This window comes from Vicugna pacos, chromosome 22, assembly GCF_048564905.1.
Source record: "Vicugna pacos chromosome 22, VicPac4, whole genome shotgun sequence".
NCBI classification, from domain to species: Eukaryota; Metazoa; Chordata; class Mammalia; order Artiodactyla; family Camelidae; genus Vicugna; species Vicugna pacos.
The window spans coordinates 10375458-10396045 of NC_133008.1; the positions used below are offsets into that span (position 1 = coordinate 10375458).

The following is a 20588-nucleotide window of genomic DNA, read 5'->3' on the forward strand; positions in this document are numbered from 1 at the left end:
AAACTGAGAGGAATTCCTGACATCTTTCTCACTCCTACATTCAATCACCAAGTCCTGATAGTTCTCCCTCCCAAGCATCCCTCACATCAGCCCACCCACCTCTATCTCCACGACTCCCCTTAAGTCCACTCAGTCTGCAGACCTATAAAGTCTCCTTCTGACAACTGTGCTTTCCCCCCAACCAGTCTATTCTTTGCACTGTTGTCTAAGCAATTTTTATAAAATAAATTCTGGTCGTGTTATTTCCTTGCTTAGAACTCTGCATGTCTAGCTTCTTCACTTCAGGTTTTTATCTAAACGTCAATGAGGTCTATGTGAGGTCTTCTGTCACCTCCCTACTTAACACTGCATCCCTTGACACATCCTCATTGCCTTTATCTTACTCCATAGTATTTTTTTTTATCATACTGTATATTTTAATCATTTATTATTTCTTCCCCTGAAGACGGGGGGTTTTGCCTATTTTGTTCTCCTCTGTTGTCACAGGCCTAGAACAGAATCAGGAACATAGTATGTAATTAATAAATATCACGTAAATAAATGAATGAGTGAATGAATGGATGTCCCACTAGAACCTGAGTCACATAAGGTAGACTGGATGTCACCACTCCTCCAGTCTCTGCCAGTTAGACCATTATATGATTGAAGACTGCCAACTTCAGGCAGGAGTGGGTAACACATGTTTGATAACTACTTGGTATTGCCTTTTGTTGAGGTAGTGTCAGTTTTCAGTTGGTCTCTATCTCTTGGTGTCCAGAATATTCCACTTCATGGTGATTTTTTAAAAAGAAAATAGAAGGTCTGGCTCAGAGAGGCTATTTCCTCTCTGACATACACTAAATTACATAATTCGTATACTAAAATCCTGGGACTAATGGAGTCATCCATCATCAACTAGGCTGTTTCCAGTTATTTGAAAAACTTCTCTAACCTTCACCAGATTCCTGAAATAATAGGGTCCAATGAGGACACATTAGCATCACAGCAAGACCAACATGACAACTGACAATTAAACGAGTCATCTGAGATCATACTGGAGAACTTTCAGAAAGTTGAAAAATCTCCCTCTTACTCAGATTCTTAGAAAGCATAGAATAGACAGGGTAAGTGAGGATCTTTCATGAAGCACTGAGCCAGGTCTTTCAACTGGGAGTCTACAGATTAATTTTATTTTATACTGTAACTTTCTAGGAATATAAAATTTTCTTCTACACAACCAGATTTCTAAAAGCATATGGATCAGAGGACTCATTAAGCATTTTTATCATTTATTATCAATAAAGTTAAACAAATTAAGCAAGGGATAATGAGTTTATCATGATCATGAGAAAAGTGGGATAATTTGGGCTATTATAAAAGTGAGATAATTTGCATTATTCCCAGGAATGTGGATACTTCTCCATACTTTATTTGACTTTTAGAAAATTCAGAGTAAAACGAATGAACCACAATTACAGTCAACAATATGCATGAAATTTTAGCAATGTGATATTAAAAAGTAGTATCAATGTAATATGAAAAGTCCAAAAAGATTATATGAAACATAATGTCCTCACTAGAAAATTAAACACCTAGATTTATAAGGCAAGTTTAAAAAAGACACATAATTGCAATAACACTACGTAAAAAAGCAAAATAAAGAAATCATACACATATATTCAGTTTGTTGATTATCTTGAGTAGAAAAGGCAGGAAGAATGGATTGGGAATTATTGGTTAAAATGATTAGATATAAGTTATTTTCAAGATATTGTTTTGGGGGTAGGTTCACAGTTGCTTATTGCATCATTAAAAATAACTAAATAAAAGCAGACCATGCACTGACCAATTAGAATGTCATGAACCAGGGATTAGTGATTAATTCAATCTCTTTATTTGAGACTCATAAATTTGACAGGGGAAAGACATGGTGGTCATAATTTCATGGTAACATAAAATTAATTATAATCAATTGAGAATAAGTGGACCAAATTTCTGAATTCAGCTTAGTATGTCCCAAACTGGAAAGACCATCACACCCACTCTAACAAAAAGAAAGCTGGATATCTGCACAACCACAATGTTTCTTTAATCCATCAGATTGCTGAGGTAGCAGTGCAACCAACTGACTTGAACTCTAAGGAAAGACAGGCACCTCCAAGGAGAGATAAGAAGCCAGCGTTTGCTTGCCTGGGGTAGATGCCAGACATTGTACAAGTTGGTAAGAATAATTCAGCTTAGAATTTTAATGGATTGTTAAAAAGCTGAATGTGAGCTAGTGTGAAAGTACAGAATCCCCAGGCACCGCAGACATGAGAATTTTCACCTGTTCCCAGGTCTCCTCCACATATCTCCTCAGATGCTCACAAGAAAGACTTAGAACAGAGACCACAGAAAGCCTCCTTTATGGTGTAGAACTTAGATAGAAAAACAGCAGCACTGCAAGAGGCACAAAATTCTGTTCAGATCCTTTGTCCCTATCTCCCTATAAGCAACAGAGTTCAGCACTGGTGAATCAAAAATTAAGAAAAAAAAATTAAGAGACACATGAGGAAGCAAGAAAAAAAAAAGCCAACACACAAGCAATAAACGGAAGAAGATTCATTTGTGATGCTGATGTTGGAATTAACAGACAGGGAATTTCAAATAAGTCTGATGACTAGAATAAAGTCTCTAGTGGAAAATATTGACAACATGAATGTCTGGAAAAGGAATTTCATCAGAAAAATAAAAACCATAAAAGAATCAAGTAGGAATGCTAGGAATAAAAAATGCTAGAATAAGAAAAATTAAATGCTAGTAACAGAGGTTAAAATGCCTTCTAAAGGCTCATCAGTAGACTTCAGACACTGGTGGAAAGAATCAATGAACAGGAAGATAAATCAATAGAAATTGCTCAAACTGAAAAACAAAAAATGCAAAAGAATGGAAAAAAATAGAACAGAGCATCCACAAACTGTGGGACAATATCAAATGTCTAATATACGTGTAATTGGGGTACAAAAAGAAGAAAGAAACAACGGAATGGAAGAAATGGTTGAAGAGATAGTAGCCAGAATTGTCTAAAAGTAGTAAGACATGAAACCAAACATCCAAAAAGTTCAGAGGACTCCAAGAAGGATAAAAACAAACCACAACAACCTACACACATCATTTTCAAACTATTAAAAACCAAAAACAGGGAAACTCTTGAAGACAGCCAGAAACTAAAGAAATTACATACAAAGGAACAAAAATAGAGATAACAGCAGACTTATCAGAAACTATGCAAGCTAGAAGATGATGGAATGTCATCCTTAAAATGCTTAAAAAGAAAAGTTAATTCAGAGTTCTATACAGGGAAAATATTCTCCAAAAAATGAAAACAAAATAAAGATTTTTTTCAGAAAAACAAAAAATAAGAGTAATCATTACTATCAGACATGCACTACAAGAAATGTTAAAGGAAGTTCCTCAGTCAGGAATGAAACAGACAGAAACCTGAATAAACACAAATAAATGAAGGTCTCTAGAAATGGCATAATGAAAGTAAATATATAAATATATAATTCAGTTTTTATTATTTTTAGTTGCTCTAAAAGATTATTCGAAGGTAAGCTGAATAACTTAAGAGGTATATTGAAAACCCTGAAGAGATCACTAAATCTTTTTAAGAGGTAACTTTTTTAAGACTTCTGTGATGGCCACTAATAATCTCACTTTGGTATTCACATCCTCATGTAATTGCTCCCCTCTAAATACAGGAAGAACCTGTATAAACTAATAAAACTTAACAAAAGTGATGGAATTATCACTTCTGATAGTCTATAAAAGACTGTGACTTTCTCAGACAGAAAAAGACAAGTAACATATGATATCACTTATACTGGAATCTTAAGAAAAACACAAATTCTATTTACAAACCAAAAACAGACTCACAGACATAGAAAACAAACTATGGTTACCAAAGGGGAAAAGGTGAGGGAGGGATAAATGAGGAGTTTGGGATTAGCAGATACACATTAGTATATATACAAAAGATAAATGACAAGGACTTACCATATAGCATGGGGAACTATATTCACTTCTCGTAATAATGGAATGTAATGGAAAAGAATCTGAAAAAATATGTATGTCTGTATATGTATAACTGAATTGTTTTGCTGTACACCTGAAACTAACATTAAATCAACTACACTTCAATAAAATTAAAATTAAAAATAGACCGTGACGTCCACATTGCTAGCAGTTTTCACTGTTTTGGAGAGACCTATATGGCAAGAAACTCAGGGTGACCATAAGCCAACAGCTAGCAAGGAACCAAATGCTGCCAGTAACCAATGAGCGAACTTAAAAGCAGATCTTTCTCCAGCTGAGACTTCAGATAAGACCACAGAAGCTGAGCTGACACTCTGCAGTCTTGAGAGAGACCACGAAGTGGAGGATTCAGTTCAGCTGTGTCTATATTCCTGACCCACAGAAATTGTGAGATTATGAATGTATGTGTTGTTAAGCCACAAAATTTGGGGGTAATCTGCTGTGTAGCCATGGACAACTAATACTTAAGCCAATAGTTGAGATAAAATGGAATAATAAAAAACACTCAACCCAAAAGAAAACAGAAAGAGAGCCAAAAGAGACAGAACCAATAGGAAATAGCTACCTTCATGGTGGGCTTTAGCCTAAACGTATTAGTAACTGTATTTATTCTAAATGGTCTAAACAAACCAACTAAAAGACAAAACTCGACACAACATTGTAAAATGACTGTAACTTAGTAGAAATGTTAAAAATAATAATAAATAAATAAAAGACAAAACTTGTCAAGTTGGATTAGAAAAAACAATTATAGGCTTTCTACAAAATTACACTTTAAATTTAACATGGGACACGTTAAAAGTAACAGGGTGGGGAAAAAATATACCACGCAGTGCTAATCAAAATAAGGCTGATGTAGCTATGTTAACACAAAGTACACTTCAGAACAAGGAATATTACTGGAAATAAAGACATTACCTAATAATAAAGTTATCAGTCAACTTTTATCAGAGGTCATTACAGTTCTCAACATGTATGCACCCAGTAATATTCCATGAGAACAGCATTACCCTGATACCAAAACCACACAAAACACTGCAATAAGAGAAAGTTACAGACCTATAACCATCACAAACATAAAGGCAAAATTCCTCAACAGAACTGTATCAAGTCAGTTCCAACAATATAGAGAAAAGAATATTATGTCATATCCAAGCAGAGTTTATCTCAGGAATGCAAGGTCTGCTCAACACTGACATTAAATCAATGGAACTCACCTTAGTGTAGCTGTGTGCACTTCTCTCAAGCCCCCACCCCTTCCTCAATCACTGCCAGCCCCTGATCTATTTTCTATTTCTGTAATTTTCCCATTTCAAGAATGCTAAAGAAATGGAATAATATAGTATATGACCTCTTGGGACTGGTTTTTTCCACTCAGCATAATTCTCTGGAGATTCATCCAGGTGGTTGCATGTGTCAATAGTTTATTCCTTTGTATTAATGAGCAGTATTCCACACTTTGTTTGGTTATTCACCCACTGAAGGACATCTGGGTTATTTTCAGGTTTTGATTATTACAAATAAAGCTGCTATAATTATTCATGTATAGTTTTTTATTCTAATTTGATGAAATCAAACTCACCCACTTTGAACTTCGGGTAATCCTGCCATGAAGACTTTCTTCTATATTTTCTTCTAAACATTTTATGGTTTCACATTTTACTTTTAGATCGATGATCCATTTTGAGCTGTTCTTTTATATAAGGTGTGAGGTTTAGGTAGAAGTTAGTATTTTTTTGCACAGGGATAACCGATTGGTTCAGCACCATTTATTAAAGGGACTATCCTTTCTTCACTGAACTGCCATTGCACACTTCCTTTGTAAAATATCAATTGAGACTTACGCTTCCAGGACGATGAAGTAGACAATCTCCCCCTGTACCGAGGTGCCCCAGCACCCTCAATGGGGTGATGTCAGAAAATGCCAAGTAGGGAGCCAAGATTGTCAACCCCACTGACAAGTAATGAGACTTCTCTCTCCTTCCAAACCCGCTGCCCCCACTTCCATCTCTGATACAGGACATACAGTTTCTTACTATCCTCTCTGTAGGGTGTTACTACAACATAGCAGTAACCGGCCAACTGAGCTACGTTCGAAGGCATTACTTGCCGCGTATCTCGCAAATGCTTGGATCATCACACCTGCAAAGACATCCCACTCCACTGGAAGGTTTTCCAAGTGACCTCAGGTGAGATCTTTAAGAACAGGACCGCCACCATGTGCCAGGGACTATCCATACAGCACATGCCGCCCAACAAGGTATCTTGTTGCCAGACGGCTGGTAAGTACACCACCGCAGTGCCCCATCTTACTGCCTGCTCTGTCAGACCCTCCTGACATCACTTGTGTTCATTTGAGTCCTCTCAGAAACAGATGCTAAGGGGGAATTAGATGTGCAGGTATTCACTGGAGAGATGCCTACGAGAGAAAACTGCAAGAGAGCAAGGGGGGCCGGGAGAGCCACCCCACCATGATGGAGGACTGACCTCTGCAGGGGGGAGAGGAAAGGAAAGACAGTTGGGTAGGAAAAGTCTTACACACTCTCGGCTGTGGTTCTAAGAAAGTTTCCACAAGGCAAGTGGGGAGTCTTCAAGGCCTGTCTCACAGAAACGTGCCTGCCTTAATATCCCCACCATGCTTAATCACTGGCCGGGGGCCACCAGTTGGGAAGGAGGGCCTCACACAAACGCAGCAGTCGGTTCACAGTGCAGTACAGGTGGGCCGTCAGTCCATCGTGTCCCCTGTGGTAGGAAGTCTGAGAAGCAAATTTATACAGTTTCCTGAAGTAGGCGCTAGGGATGCCGCCGCAGCGGCACAGCCTGCTGTCAGGCATCCTCCCCGTAATAAATGCTGCACTAGTATGTTTCCACTTCCACTCCCACAGGCCTGGCTCCCAAACTCAAAGCTCATCTCTCACCATTGTGTTATAAACCAACTCTCAAAGACTCTTAGGTTACCCAAAACTTTTCCCAAATTTTAACCTTTCTTCAGTTTACGCCAGATGGGAAAATAACCTGGATTTTAGTTAGCTTGTTTGGTAAAAGATCCCATTGGTTTTTCTTCATAATTCTAAAAACTCACGTACAATCTTTCAGGTGGCTGGAATAAATGGCTGAGTAATATTCTGAAGTATTGACATGTTTCTCCTCTATTCTGTATTCACCAAATCCTTAATTTGAACCACTTAAAGATCTCTTCCCTCTCCACCCTGCACAGCTAAGCATTAAACACCCACTGCAGACCCCAAAACAAAAGTTGCAAATACTGGACTACTGGGCTAAAATAAAATGCCTTTGGTCTAGCGGGGAGGGTATAGCTCAGTGGTAGACTGCGTGCTTAGCATGCACAAGGTCCTGGGTTCAATCCTCAGTACCTCCACTAAAAAATAGATAAATAAATAATTTTTTTTAATTTAAAACCTAATTACCTCCTCCCTCATAAAAAACAAGCAAACAAACAAAAATTGCCTTTGGTCTAAGCAGAAGAAAGGAAGAGTCACGTACATATTTGGCAAGTGAGTGCTCCTACTCACGCAGATTGGACAAAAGAGACTCTGGGCTAGAGATGAAGGAAAGTCAGGACCTCTGAGTCACGTGGGGTCATTTAATGCAGGCATCATGAACCCCTTCTGGAACTACAGAACCAAAAATCAACTACAGTTGATATTCAGTGACGTGTCAGCAAAGAACAGCTGTATTATATTTATTATATTCTATTCAACAAAAGAGACATTTAATATATTTTCACCAGAACTTATTAAATAAAAATTTAAAGAGATAGAGGAAATATCTAGAGTTTGAATAAATTTACTAACTTTCTCAAAGTAAGAAAAGATGGCTCAAAATAACTATTAGTTTAAACATCCAAAATAATTGTTACTATGTAAATGATAGGTTTTGACCATAAAGTAACTGAGAAATTTAGAAAAAGTGAGGAAGCCAAAAATAATTTAAGTGAATCCAAATTCAACTTCAAACAGTTAAATCTATATGAAGGGATGAATAAAGAGGCAGCTGCAGACTCATTAATAAGAGGGGAAAGTTGGCGTTTTAAATGCATGCAATTATACTGATATGCTAATATAAATTTTATGTAAAATATTAATTTGAACAAGTGTGGAATAGTATTCATTCTAGAAATAACAACTGTATGCATATGAATAATATTTAACTAAAATTTTTATTAATTTGCAAAGAAATTTATAAAGAATTTATAAAGAATAAAGAACTACTAATTTATAAAGAATGTAGTTTTTTTCTATTCAACAATTAAAGTCCCAATTCCAACAAAACACACCAAAATTAATACATAAATATGATTCAATAAAGTTTCATCTTTAAATTCTTCAAAATCTTCTTTGGTAAACAGATCCAAAGATAGGTTAATCCTACATAAAAGATGACAAAATTGAATCTTATTAATATGTCATAATCAGTAGTCACTGAAAAGTTTTAACATTTCTAAGACTGCAAAGTAACAGTTAGCCACTTCCTGCATTCACTGCTTTGATAACTTACTTTGTCTAGTTGCCCAAGAAAAGCTTCTGATGGACTCACTGTGTAACTCATACTTCTCTTCTCCACTCCAACTCCTCCTGCCAATATCCTTGGTGCCTTCAACAGTCCCAATTACAAGAACGGTGTCACAAAAACACTACACCACAGGCCTTTACTCCAGGCCACCTCAGCCTCCCACAAGCAAGGTCATCGCGTGGACACCGTCATCACGTGGACCTTGTGCTTTACTTCTAAGTGCAGGAACCTCAAAGTGTGCTCAGCTGGTGTATCTCTATACTCCTACTTTCTGTACCCCTGACTGTCCCTGAGCAAGGTCACTGCCCTCCTTTCAACTGCCAGTCCCTTGATCTCATTTGCGTCCCCCTCAGCCCTACAATTATTTCTCTCAGTCCTCCTAATAAAGCCCTGAAGCCCCTCTTTGAGGGATTGAGAACTCCTTCTCATTGCAGACATTGCCTGACATTCTGTCCTCAGTCCTCTCCTCTCCCTCCATCCTCACTACATCCACTAGAACCACACATGACCTTTATGTAGCATAGACAGCACACTGGCTCCACTGTGACTTCCAATTGCTTGGAATTTTCACCTGAGTAAAATTACCTAAAATTTACACACCAAAATAAAACTCAGTAACTTCACAAAACCAGCTCTTTCTCTTGACTTCCTTATTTCTTAGGTACTCATTCTCCAACCTCAGTATCATCTCTCTTCTTCCCCTACATCTAGTCACCTGTCTCCTCTCCACTCTCAGTAAGTGCATTTCACTTCTCACTTGGACAGCTGCTACAATCCCCAGATTTTCTTTTTCACTTCTTGTCTGGTCTCTGTCCCAAACCATTTCACAAAATGACATTTGATTCTTTTGAAAACACAGATCTGATCAACCCACCGCTTTAAAATGTTCCATGTACAAGAGGTTTGCATAGTCTCTTATCTTTTCATAAAATACTTATTACTTATAAAAAGAAAAATAGTGTAGTGGAGAAACGGACATCTTAACCAATATCAAAGTTAACATCATCAATAAGGGATAAATGAAGATCACATGAATCCGGATGTGAGCTTCTGAGAAAGAAATGACACGAATGCTTATGTAACGTTCCAGTCAAAATGCAAAATACGAATCAAGTCATGAGAAGATATCAGCAAGTCCGGAGGGAGCATGAAAAATTACTGGCCTACATTCTTCCAATATGTCATTATCATAAAAAACAAAGGAAGGCTGAAGAACTGTACAGATTAAAGAAGACTAAAGACACATGACAATGAAATGCAGTATATGATCCTCAACCAGACCTGGTTATCAGAAGAAATATCCCATTAAAGAAATTATTATCACCATTGAAAAAAATTGGAATATGGAATATAGGTTAAAGTTTTAGAAAAATATTAAATTTCCTGAATTTGGCAACTGTAGTGTGGTTATTAAAAAAATCTTTGTTCTTAGGATACACACACCAAAGTATCAGGGGGCAATACTTTACACACACACACACACACACACACAAACACACAGAGAGAGGGAGAGAGGGAGAGAGAGGAGCAGGAGAAAGATAAAGCAAATGTAAACACCGGTAAGCCTAGGTGAGGGGTACTCTGGAGTTCTGTGCATTTTCCCTGCAATCTTTCTGTACATTTGAAATCATTTGGAATAAAGGGTTAAGGAAATGTTCCATGTTTCTTCACTGCCTACTAAACTGAGCATAAACTCTTGGCCAAATATTCACGTGCGACCATTTGAAATAGTCTCAGTGTATACCTTTCTTTACTATGACTCCCTTAAACAAGCTTTAATCAAATGGTGCATTCCTAAACATTTTCTTGGACTCCATGAATATGCTCATGTCCGTGTCTAAAGTACACGCCCTTCCCCCATATTCCCACTTATAAAAATCTAATTTCTCGTTTCCAAGGCCCTCCTTACTTACCTTTTCTACTACGTTCCAAACCCCACCACACTGGGTGTAACCTATCCATAAGAACGGGATGAACCCAGGTGATTAGTAAACCAGGGCACAGTTGGAAAAAAAGGGAGGGGGAGGAGTTGATATGCTCAGTTTAAAACATGGTGGTGTTTAAAAGTAACTGTAGAGGGAACTATATTCAATATCTTGTAATAACCTTTAATGAAAAAGAATATTAAAATGAATATATGTAAGTATATGCATGACTGGGACATTGTGCTGTACACCAGAAATTGACACATTGTAACTAACTGTATTTCAATTTGAAAAAAAAAAAGTAACTGTAGAACTGCCTAAAGGAATTCAGAGGTACACGACCAGAGGTCAGAAGTAGAATAGAGATTTAAGGGTCATAACGCCAAGAAAGAGGAACTAAAGCTATAAAGTGGGTGAGTGATCTCAGAGTAAATATGTAGAGACAGAGTCGGACCAACAATTACTCCCAGGGCAGCATTTGCTGTTATTAGATGGTAGCAAAAGGGGCAAATTAAAAATACACAGAAAATAGGGGCTCACAGTCTTTAAGGCATGAGCCTGCTATGTCTCCCTTTGCCTGGCAAAGCAATAAAGCTTTTCCTTTCTATCCTCAAAAAAAAAAAAAAATACACAGAAAATACAGTCAGAAAGGCAGGGAGAGGACCATGACATAGTCTTCAGAACAATAAGAAAGAAGGAAAATTAAAGGAGTAGTAGTAATAGAATATTAAATGTGACAGCGTGTTCAGAAAGAAGAAAGAAAAAAGAAAAAAACAAAAAACGTGGACCATGGAGACAGAAGTTTCAATAGCACTGTGAAGATGGGCCCAAAAAGAGTGTATTAAATTTCAACAAGTATTGAGTAAGTGCCTTCTGTGTGCCAAGCACTGGGTTTAAGGAAGGAAACGGGCTGGAATTAGCAATGGGTATGCAGTAAAGATTGGAGACGGTAGGATGTAAAAGGGAAGGAAGAAGTCTACCCTTTTTAATAGTTATCTAAATGGATTCTTACCAGAGGATTTCAAGAAGGTTCATCCTGTGTAATCCGAGTCTAGGAACAACATAAAATGTAAGGAAAATTCAAATTAGTCTTTGGCACTGGTTTTCTCATTAATAAATATATATTGATGAATAAGAGTTATAATACATTTTAAAAATATAATCATTAGTTTTTATAATATGGCTTAAAATTGCAATTAAAAAAGGATTTACGTTACCTTTTGTTTATAAGAGGGTATTTCTAGAAAACACAGCATATTATTTTAAGTTATTTAAATCCTTAGGTCATTTGATGTTTAGCAGAAGGCCTACTGCTGAGGCACAAGAGAACCCGACAAGCTCAAGATTATGGCTAGAGCAAAATCAGACGTAATCTAGTATGTTTATTCAAGTAATTGCATCTGGATTAACACTCAGAAAAAAAGTTTGGGTTTTTTGCACATTTCTCTGTCTATTCAAACGTCCTTTTCACCTATGAAACCACTGGCTACTTTTTCCCTCCTAAGTCCCTCTCCTGCCTCATTCTTCTTCCTAATTGGATGAGAAAAGTAAAGCAGAGCACCACTAATGTGAATATTAGTTTATATGCCATTATTGCAAACAATGTGTGTTATTACTGATGCAATATTACAGGAAGAGTGATGAGGTTCCAGTGTTAGACGGCTCACAAAACCCGGCAATCTGTTCTGCTTATTATCTTATGAAAATATTCTTCACAAAATCTAATTCTGCAGATTTACTCTCTGTCAAAATAAAACTTGTCATTGAATGACTGCACTAAAAACTTACAGAAGCACGATAACATATATATTAGGATAGGCATAGGAAGGAAAGAAAACAACTTATGATTCACCAATTTATGTGGCATTATTAGTTACATAAGTTTTATCCAACTTAACTGTTTGAGAATCCAGAACTTTCAACCACTTTAATAAACACACTAGATCACATCCAATTTTGCTCTGGCCACAATATCAACTCAATACTGATGCAGCTTTAGAACATGTTTTGATTTATGAGTTGTTTTCCAGGAATGAAATAATGACATCAGGGCCATAATTCAAGGGCAGATTTTGTTAAATGCACTAGATTGGACAGCAGCATCACGAAAAGGAAGTGGAAGTACAAAGCAACACAAAATGTACACTTCTAGAATGCAGATTAAATGTTTTTCTTCATCAATATGGATGAGTTTTGTAATCTGCATTAAAAAGTTGGCATCAAATTCAGATTTAATACACAAGCACGTTCCCTTCGCTTGGTGAGGTCCAGTCAACATGCACCCCTGCACCCTCTCACTCATACCCACACCTGCAGTCCACTCCTCACTCACAGCTCCACAATGCTCTGTACTTTCTTTTTTTTTTAATTAAAGTATAGTTGATTTACAGTGTTGTGTTAGTTTCTGGTGTACAGCATAGAGATTCAGTTTTATATACATATGTATGTGCATATATACATTCTTTTTCATTATAGGTTATTACAACATGTTGAATACAGTTCCCTGTGCTCTACAGTAGGATCTTGCTGTTTATCTATTTTATATACAGGAGTTAGTATCTGCAAATCCCAAGTTCCTAATTGACCCCTCCCCTCGCTTTTCCTTTTGGTAAGCGTAAGTTTGTATTCTATGTCTGTGAGTCTGTTTCTGTTTAGTAAATAAGTTCATTTATGTCATTTTTCAGATTCCACACGTAAGTGACATCATCAACTATGGCGAACAGTGATAATATGGTAGCCTTGTTTCTACAGCTCTATACATTGAACGTGACGATTAGGAAAACTACTGATCTAACGTGATCCAAGGGTAACTAAACTGTTAGAGAAGCCAGTCTTCTTTAATACAATAAAAATTGTGTTCACTTACTTCCACCAGATAATTGTTGAGATTTCAGCCTGAGTCTATATTTTTCATTTTCTTCAAGCATTTTACAAATGACTTTGTACACTCCATTCCACACTGAAGCCTTAAAAAGATAAGCATAGTTAAGGAACACTGAGCAGAGTACCAAGGAATACATTTCGATACAGTCAACTGTGCTGCATGCCAATTTGGTATTATCATTATAAAGCAATCTTACACTTAGAGACTAAAACTTAAACATAACTGTTTTCCCATGATCACTGAATTCTCTGATATCTTTTTCCAACTTCCGAGCATTTCCTCTCTGTAGTATTTAAATTAACTGTCCTGGATGAAGTCTTCCTTCAAAGGCAATGTCCATAATGTCCTGTGGTTTCAACATATTCACTTTTGTTTTGAAAGGTAATAAAGATAGTGAGTTTCTATTCATTTGTCTAAACCACTGGGCAGTGATTTATTTGTGTATTTTATTCCAGTTAATTTTTAACCTTTCTCCTAGGACACACCAAAGCAAACGCACTAGAGAGCATGAATATACTTGAAGAGGAAGAACACGGACCATGCAAGCAAACAAATAGATTCGGGCTCAAATTCTGGCTTTGCCACTTAAACCAGTCGCTTGACACTGGGCGAGTGTTCTGATCTCATCTAGGAACGACTTCACACGTTGGGTTATTAGAAGGAATGAAAAGTATATGTAAACCACTTACCCCACTGTCCGTTTGGCACACAGTAGGTGTAAGTATATACTGGCTATTGCCCAAGCGGAACTGGTTCTTGAAAGATTTCTCAGTATAATGGGAAGGTTAAATGCCCCCACTCAAAGCACACCTGCTGCAAGGCTTAGTCACTTGGAACGCTGTTTGACATTACACATGGATTAGAAATCACACTCAAAGCTCAGAAACAATATGGTTTCATGGGCTGCTTTCAACTAACAATTTCTCTAACCTGAAGAGTAAAATACATGGCGGGAAACAAAGATTAGTAGAGCAGCTGAGCTTGAATATGTTTAAACCATTCCAGTTACCATGGCATCTGGACAACCAGAGATGAAAATAGAAAATGGTTCATTATAAAGGTTCACGCTTGTCAGCTTTTCTGCTTGAAACTTAACGCACATCCCTTGCCTTTAAAAGAGCAATGTGACACCAATACGGATACATTATTCTTCTCTGTGAAATCCATGATTTTCTTATGTTACACTATCAGTTTGTTATATTCTATGGGACATGTATTTTCATGCTTTGAAAAAGCTCCCAGTCGGTTACATTTTGGTTAAAATTGTTTTATATCTTCAAACACTGGAAAGACTATGGCATTACTTTTCCTGTCCTGAGTATCTTCACACCTTTGTATTTAAACAGGTTAATCTAAAATTCAAAATATCACTTATTCCCCTTTACAATAATATACCTTTTTCTTTTTCTTCATTATTTTGGAAGCTTCATTCAAAGGTATGGGGAAGTCAAACTTTTTAGCCAAATCCTCCTGAGTTAAACCTAATTTTAAAAGAGGAGATTGACAAGGTAACATATCAAGGTTAGCACATACTTTAAAGGACTCACTATCCTGAGAGTAGACAATTATAAATGTCTCTTGAGTTCTATTTTGAACCTCTTCGTCTGTTTTTCAAAGCGCTTCATTTCCAATCCACTGTCTTAGTGCTGGACTGTCACATGTCTCTTTGATCTGTCTGTGTTAATGCAATCAGGCTTTTTACCCGATGCATTTTATTCTTTCCTTACTTCCTGCTCTCTCTGCTTTAAAGTTGAAGAGTTCACCACCACCACCGCCACCACCACACTCTGTCCAATTCCTAGAATAAATCTTTCATCTGTTCTTGTTATTCAAAGGAGCTGGAAACCTAGTGCTAAGGTGTCTCGTGCTACCCCTGAATTTTTAAATCAGCAGCATAGCGGCAAAAAAACAAACAAACAAACAAACCTTGAGCGCCTTTTAACTATGGAATCTTTGGAGTGGTATGAAGTCTAAAACAGCGCCCCTGATGAAGAATCTCTGAAGGCTTCCCACCATAGCTCACTCCCAGGAGCCAATCAAGTTACACAGAGTACAGCTTTACACTTCTAAATTATCCAACTAAATGTAAGTAAGTTAAATTATCAAAGTAAAATTCAGTAAGTTCTGAAAGGATACCAAACAAAATATTTATATATTTCTTAACTTGGACTCGAGTCTTGTCTGCCTCCAATTTATCTCCGGTACACAGCGTGAACTAAATAAATTTTCCCCATCACTTCTCTTGTTCGAAACCTTTCAATGCAGAATTTCTGGGTAGCTGAACACAATGCCCAGTGGGGTAACCAACTTCCCAAATTTCTCCCCAAACAACTTTACATTACAAAAATTCTACAGAAAACCACACACTCTGTATTACTTGAAAACAGAGAACGCTGAAACTGCAAAATAAACTAAGCAAAATGAGAAAAGTTGTTAAACTGCGGTACTATGATCCCATCTGCTCCAACATCACCCTAAGCAGGGCTTTGCAGCCAGCAGGGGAGAGAAAGGAAGGAACCTAGAAAAGGTGCCTGCAGGAGAGCTGGAGCAACCAACAGAAAGATTAAATTCACCCTAAATGTGAAAATACTAAAGCATAACCAGGCAGATCTCAACAGACTACCAGGAGCATTTCAATGTGCAATTTAAAAGGCGAGATACCACATAAAGCACCAAAAGCATGCAATTTAATGGAACCAACTTGATTAAGGTAGCATGCATGATTTAAAGGGACAAGTATGACTTAAACGGACAGTCTTCTAATCTCATGGCTTTTAGAGAAGAAAAAGAACAAAAAGGAAAGCTCATAAATTAGGTCACAAAGAAAACATCGGTAAGATATATAAAGTGGAGACATTACAAACAACACTCTGAGCACAATGCAAGAAAACTAGAGTTTACTAGCCAAAAAAAAAAAAAAAAGAAAGAAAGAGAAAAAGGAAAGGAAAGAAAAGAAAAAAGAAAAGAAAGTCCTGGAAATTAAAAAATTAAATCTATTTAGCAACTCTAGATTCAAAGCGGTAATACAAACTTGAAATTACAAAAATAAATTTAATAGTGACAAATTAAAATCTATGGAATCTAAAGTAGTGGTTAGAAAAAAAATTCCTTGCACTAAACACTGTTATCAATAAAAAGGAAGAAAAAATAAATGAGTTAAAAATCTTGCTCAAAATGAAAGCATAAAAATAACAAAATAAACCAAAAGAAAACACATAAGGAAATATTTTATCTGTAGTATATATCTTTATTTATTATTTTCTTTATATCTTTAGTATTTATTATCTAGTCTAGGAGTCTAGAGAAACAAAATACCTAATTAACAAACAAAATTCCTGAATTTAAAAAAATTAATAAAATAAAACATTGGCTAACTTGATCAAGAAAAAGAAGAAAACACATATATGAAAAGAAAAGGGTGAAATAACCATTGAAACACAAGAAATTTTTAAAAATCATAAGACACTAATTTGCAGACCTCTATGCAAATAAATGTTTAAAAATCTACATGAAATGGATAATTTCCTAAGAAAATACAGGTTACCAAAATTGACCCATTAGAGTTAGAAAGTATGAAGGGACCAATTTCCATAGAAGTTACAGAGAAAATTATTAAGGAATTAGCCCATAAAAAGCACTAGACCCAGATGGTTTCACAGAAGAATTCTACCACATCTTCAAATATCAGATAGTCCCAATGTTCTCTAAATTATTCCAGAACATTGAAAAGAAAGGAAAAATTCTTAATTCCTTTTATGAACTAAATATAACTGACACCTAAGTCAGATGAAGTACAAAGAAAAACTATAGATAAATCTTTCAAACACCAATGCAAAAATCCTAAATAAATTATTAGCAGAGTCCAACAATGTTAAGAAAATAGTACATCATAACCACATGGGATATATTTCAGGAAGGCAAAGTTGGTTCAAGCTTAGGAAATCCACCTGTATCATATACCATATTAATAAATCTAATGGAAAATATATCTCCACAGATCTAAGAAAGCCTCTGACAAAATTCAACACCCATTCATGATAAAAACACGAAAGAAAATAAAAATTGAGGAATACAGTTTAATGTTTTAAATATATATGCTTTAGTCTTAAAGCCAATACCTTATTTAATGGGAAAATACTAGAAGCATTTCTTATAAGACAGAACCAGAAACAAGGCAAGGATGCTATCTCCACTACAATTCAACATTATACTCATAGTATTAGCCAACGCAGTTAGACAAACAAGTCAATTGGAGGCAGAAAAACGGGTTAAAAAGAAATAAAGTGATCCATTTACAAATAATATACCTGGAAAATCTTGAGTATCAATGATAAAACTAACCCAAATACTAAAAGAATTCAGCGAAGTCCTGGGATCAGAAATTAACATAAAAACCCCAATAGGCTAACTGAAAGAAGCCAGTCACAAAAGCCCACATATTGTATGATTCCATTTATACTAAGTATCCAGAATCGGCAAATCTACGGAGACAGAAAGTAGTTCAGTGTTCGTTTACAGCTGGGGTTGAGGGGAGGGGAGGGCAGTGACAGGGGATGGTGAGTGACTAATGGTCACAGGATTTCTTTTGGGGAGGTAGTAAAAATGTTCTAAATTGACTGCGATGATGGTAGCACAACACTGTAAAAACCACTGAATTATCTACTTGGGTAAACTGAGTGGACTGTGAACTATATCTCAATAAACTATTAATTTTTTTTAAGCATGGGTAGAGGAAAGGACTTTTTGAGTTGATGGAAATGTTTTAGATCCTGATTGTGGTGGGATACTACCAGGTGGATAACTTTCTCAAATCTCCTCAACATTGTTATTGCTGTTGTTTTATCAAGACGCTTTATATACACAATTAATGAACATTTGGAGGACATTATGCAAGAGGGAAACCCCATGTACAGCAGCAGAGAAGATCAACTACCTAGGAATAAATTTACACAATATACAAAAAATCCTACAGGATATGGAGGCATAGCTCAGTGGGAGTGTGTGTGCTTAGCATGTGCAAGGTCCTGGGTTCATCCGCCGGTACCTCTATTAAAAAAAAGAAAAAAAAAGAAAAGAGAAAGTACTTTCCTCAAATAATAAAAAGTAAGTACCCCCTTCCCCAAATCTGACAAATATAAAAACGACAACAGAATATTACAGGAATTCCTCCTAGATTCAAAACAAGACTTAGGTGCTAAAATAAAATAAAACTATTTTAAAAACTTATAGAAAGAAACTTTTAAAATATAAAACATCTCTGAGAGACACAAAAGTAGAGAGAAAATGGAAAGACGTCGTCTCCCGTTCTCAAAGAGGAGATGACATCATTTTGACGACGCCGGTTCTCCTCGGGCTAACTTGTAAACTCAGTGACTCCTGAAAGGCACATGGACAAGCAAGCCGAGGCCCCCCTCACTCTGAGGGGCTGCAGGGACCCCATCCAACAGCCTCTCGTCTCAGATTCCGACCTCAGGGCTGTTTCGGGTCTTCCCGTGCAGGCGGCGCCCTCCGGGGCAGCCCCGAAGCGCGGGCCCGGCCCGGTCCCTCCGTCCAGGCTGACAGGAGGGCGGAGCCGGCCGCCGACGGCCCGAGCGGCCCCCCGGGGAAGGCTGACAGGAAGCCGACCGCCCGGGCACCAGGACGCCCGGCAGGACGGCTGCCCAGGGGGACGGACGCCAGCCGGCCATCCCCACAGACCCCGAGGCCCCGCCCGCCCGGCCCCTCGCGCCACCTGCACGCGCCGCCGGCCGGGGCCCGCTCCGCGCGCTCGACGCCCGCTCCGGGGAGGAGGCGGCGGGGGCCCTGGGCCGGGAGCCGGGGGGCAGCTCCCCGCCGCCCGGGGCCCCCGCCGCCGCCGCCGCCGCCGCCGCCGCCCGCGGCTCCTCTCGGCTGCGGCCCGCCCCGAGCCCGGGGCTCCACCGGCCCTGAGCCCGCCGGCCGCCCAGCCGCAGGACGCTGCCGCACTGGTGCGAGCCGAAGCGGGTCACGTAGACGAAGCGCGCCTGCTCCCGCTCCCGCTCTCGGCCGGCCGCCGCCATCGCTGCCGTCGTCGGGCACCGCCGCCAACTGCCCTCAGCCACCGGCGAAGAGCGACTGGGGCCGGGCGACGCCGGGAGGAGGGGGGGACCCGGGAGCGGGACCTCGGCTGGGAGGCGGGGGGAGGGGGCTGCAGAGCTGAGGGAACAGACCACTCGGGCGGGGGCGGGGGGGGTGCAGAGCTAAGGGAACAGACCACTCGGGCAGGGGCGGGGGCGGGGTGCTGAGGGAACAGACCACTCGGGCGGGAGCGGGGGGGGGTGCAGAGCTGAGGGAACAGACCACTCGGGTGGGGCCCGGGGGACTCTAGAAAAAGAACCAATGGAGGGGGTGTGCATGTGTTCGTAGACAAGTCCAAAATCTTCTAGGTTAGCAGGTCAGAGATCCAGGGAAGAATGGATACTGGAGTTCAAGTCTGAAGACCATCTGCTAGCTAAATTCACCCTTCTTCAAGAGGTCATTTTTTTTTCTATTTTTTCTACTAAGGCCTTCAACCAATTGGATGAGGTCCATCCACATGATGGAGAGTAATCTGTTTTACTTAAAGTCTACCGGTTTGAATGCTAATCTAATCTGAAAAATGCTTTCACAGAAATGTCTAGAATGTTTCACCAAATATCTGGGTAAGTTAACACATAAAATTAGCCATCACAATGTGGTATTGCCTTCTCGTAATTTGCATTTCCCTGATGCTGTATGAAGCTGAGCTCATTGGCGATTGGATATTATCTTTTGCGTTTTAATCTGTTGTCTGTTTCTATTTGGGGTTCTTATCTTGTTCTCATTCATTAAGAGGAATTCTTTTTATATTCTGTATTTTAGCTATTGGTTATTTGTATGTATTGCAAATTTTTTCTCATCTGCGCTTCACCTTTTTATTCACATTATGGACTCTTAATAAATAAAAAATGTTAACTTTAATGTGGTCAAATATATTAATATTTTTCTTTAGGATTATACTTTTTGTGTTTGGTTAAATAAATCTTCACCTATTCCAAGATATTCTCCTAGAAGTTATCTTCTAGAAGCTTTATTATTTTGCCTGCACATCTGGAACTAGTTTTTATGAATAGTATGATACAGTGTGTCAAGATTACTCATTTGTCCATGTGGGTATCCAGCTGACTCTGACTAAAACCTCCAATACGAGGTTG

General features: G+C 38.3%; 2 protein-coding genes across 2 annotated transcripts in view; both read right to left on the reverse strand.

The window, feature by feature from the left end:
* Nucleotides 1-13426, reverse strand: part of NSG2 (neuronal vesicle trafficking associated 2) — a 69561-nt gene extending 56135 nt beyond the window's left edge. The window contains exons 1-2 of the mRNA XM_072947215.1: nt 13381-13426; nt 11527-11565 (exon numbers count right to left, since the gene is read on the reverse strand). Coding sequence (XP_072803316.1) covers nt 11527-11549 — 23 coding nt within the window. The 5' untranslated portion in view covers nt 11550-11565; nt 13381-13426. The remainder of the gene's footprint in view (nt 1-11526; nt 11566-13380) is intronic.
* Nucleotides 8218-19509, reverse strand: C22H5orf47 (chromosome 22 C5orf47 homolog). The gene is made up of 5 exons (XM_072947216.1): nt 19130-19509; nt 14794-14879; nt 13381-13480; nt 11527-11565; nt 8218-8444 (listed from the first exon to the last, which is right to left on the reverse strand). The coding sequence occupies exons 1-4, from the start codon at nt 19434-19436 to the stop codon at nt 11546-11548; spliced, it is 513 nt and encodes a 170-aa protein (XP_072803317.1). The 5' UTR covers nt 19437-19509; the 3' UTR covers nt 8218-8444; nt 11527-11545.
* Between the last annotated feature and the right edge of the window lie 1079 nt (nt 19510-20588).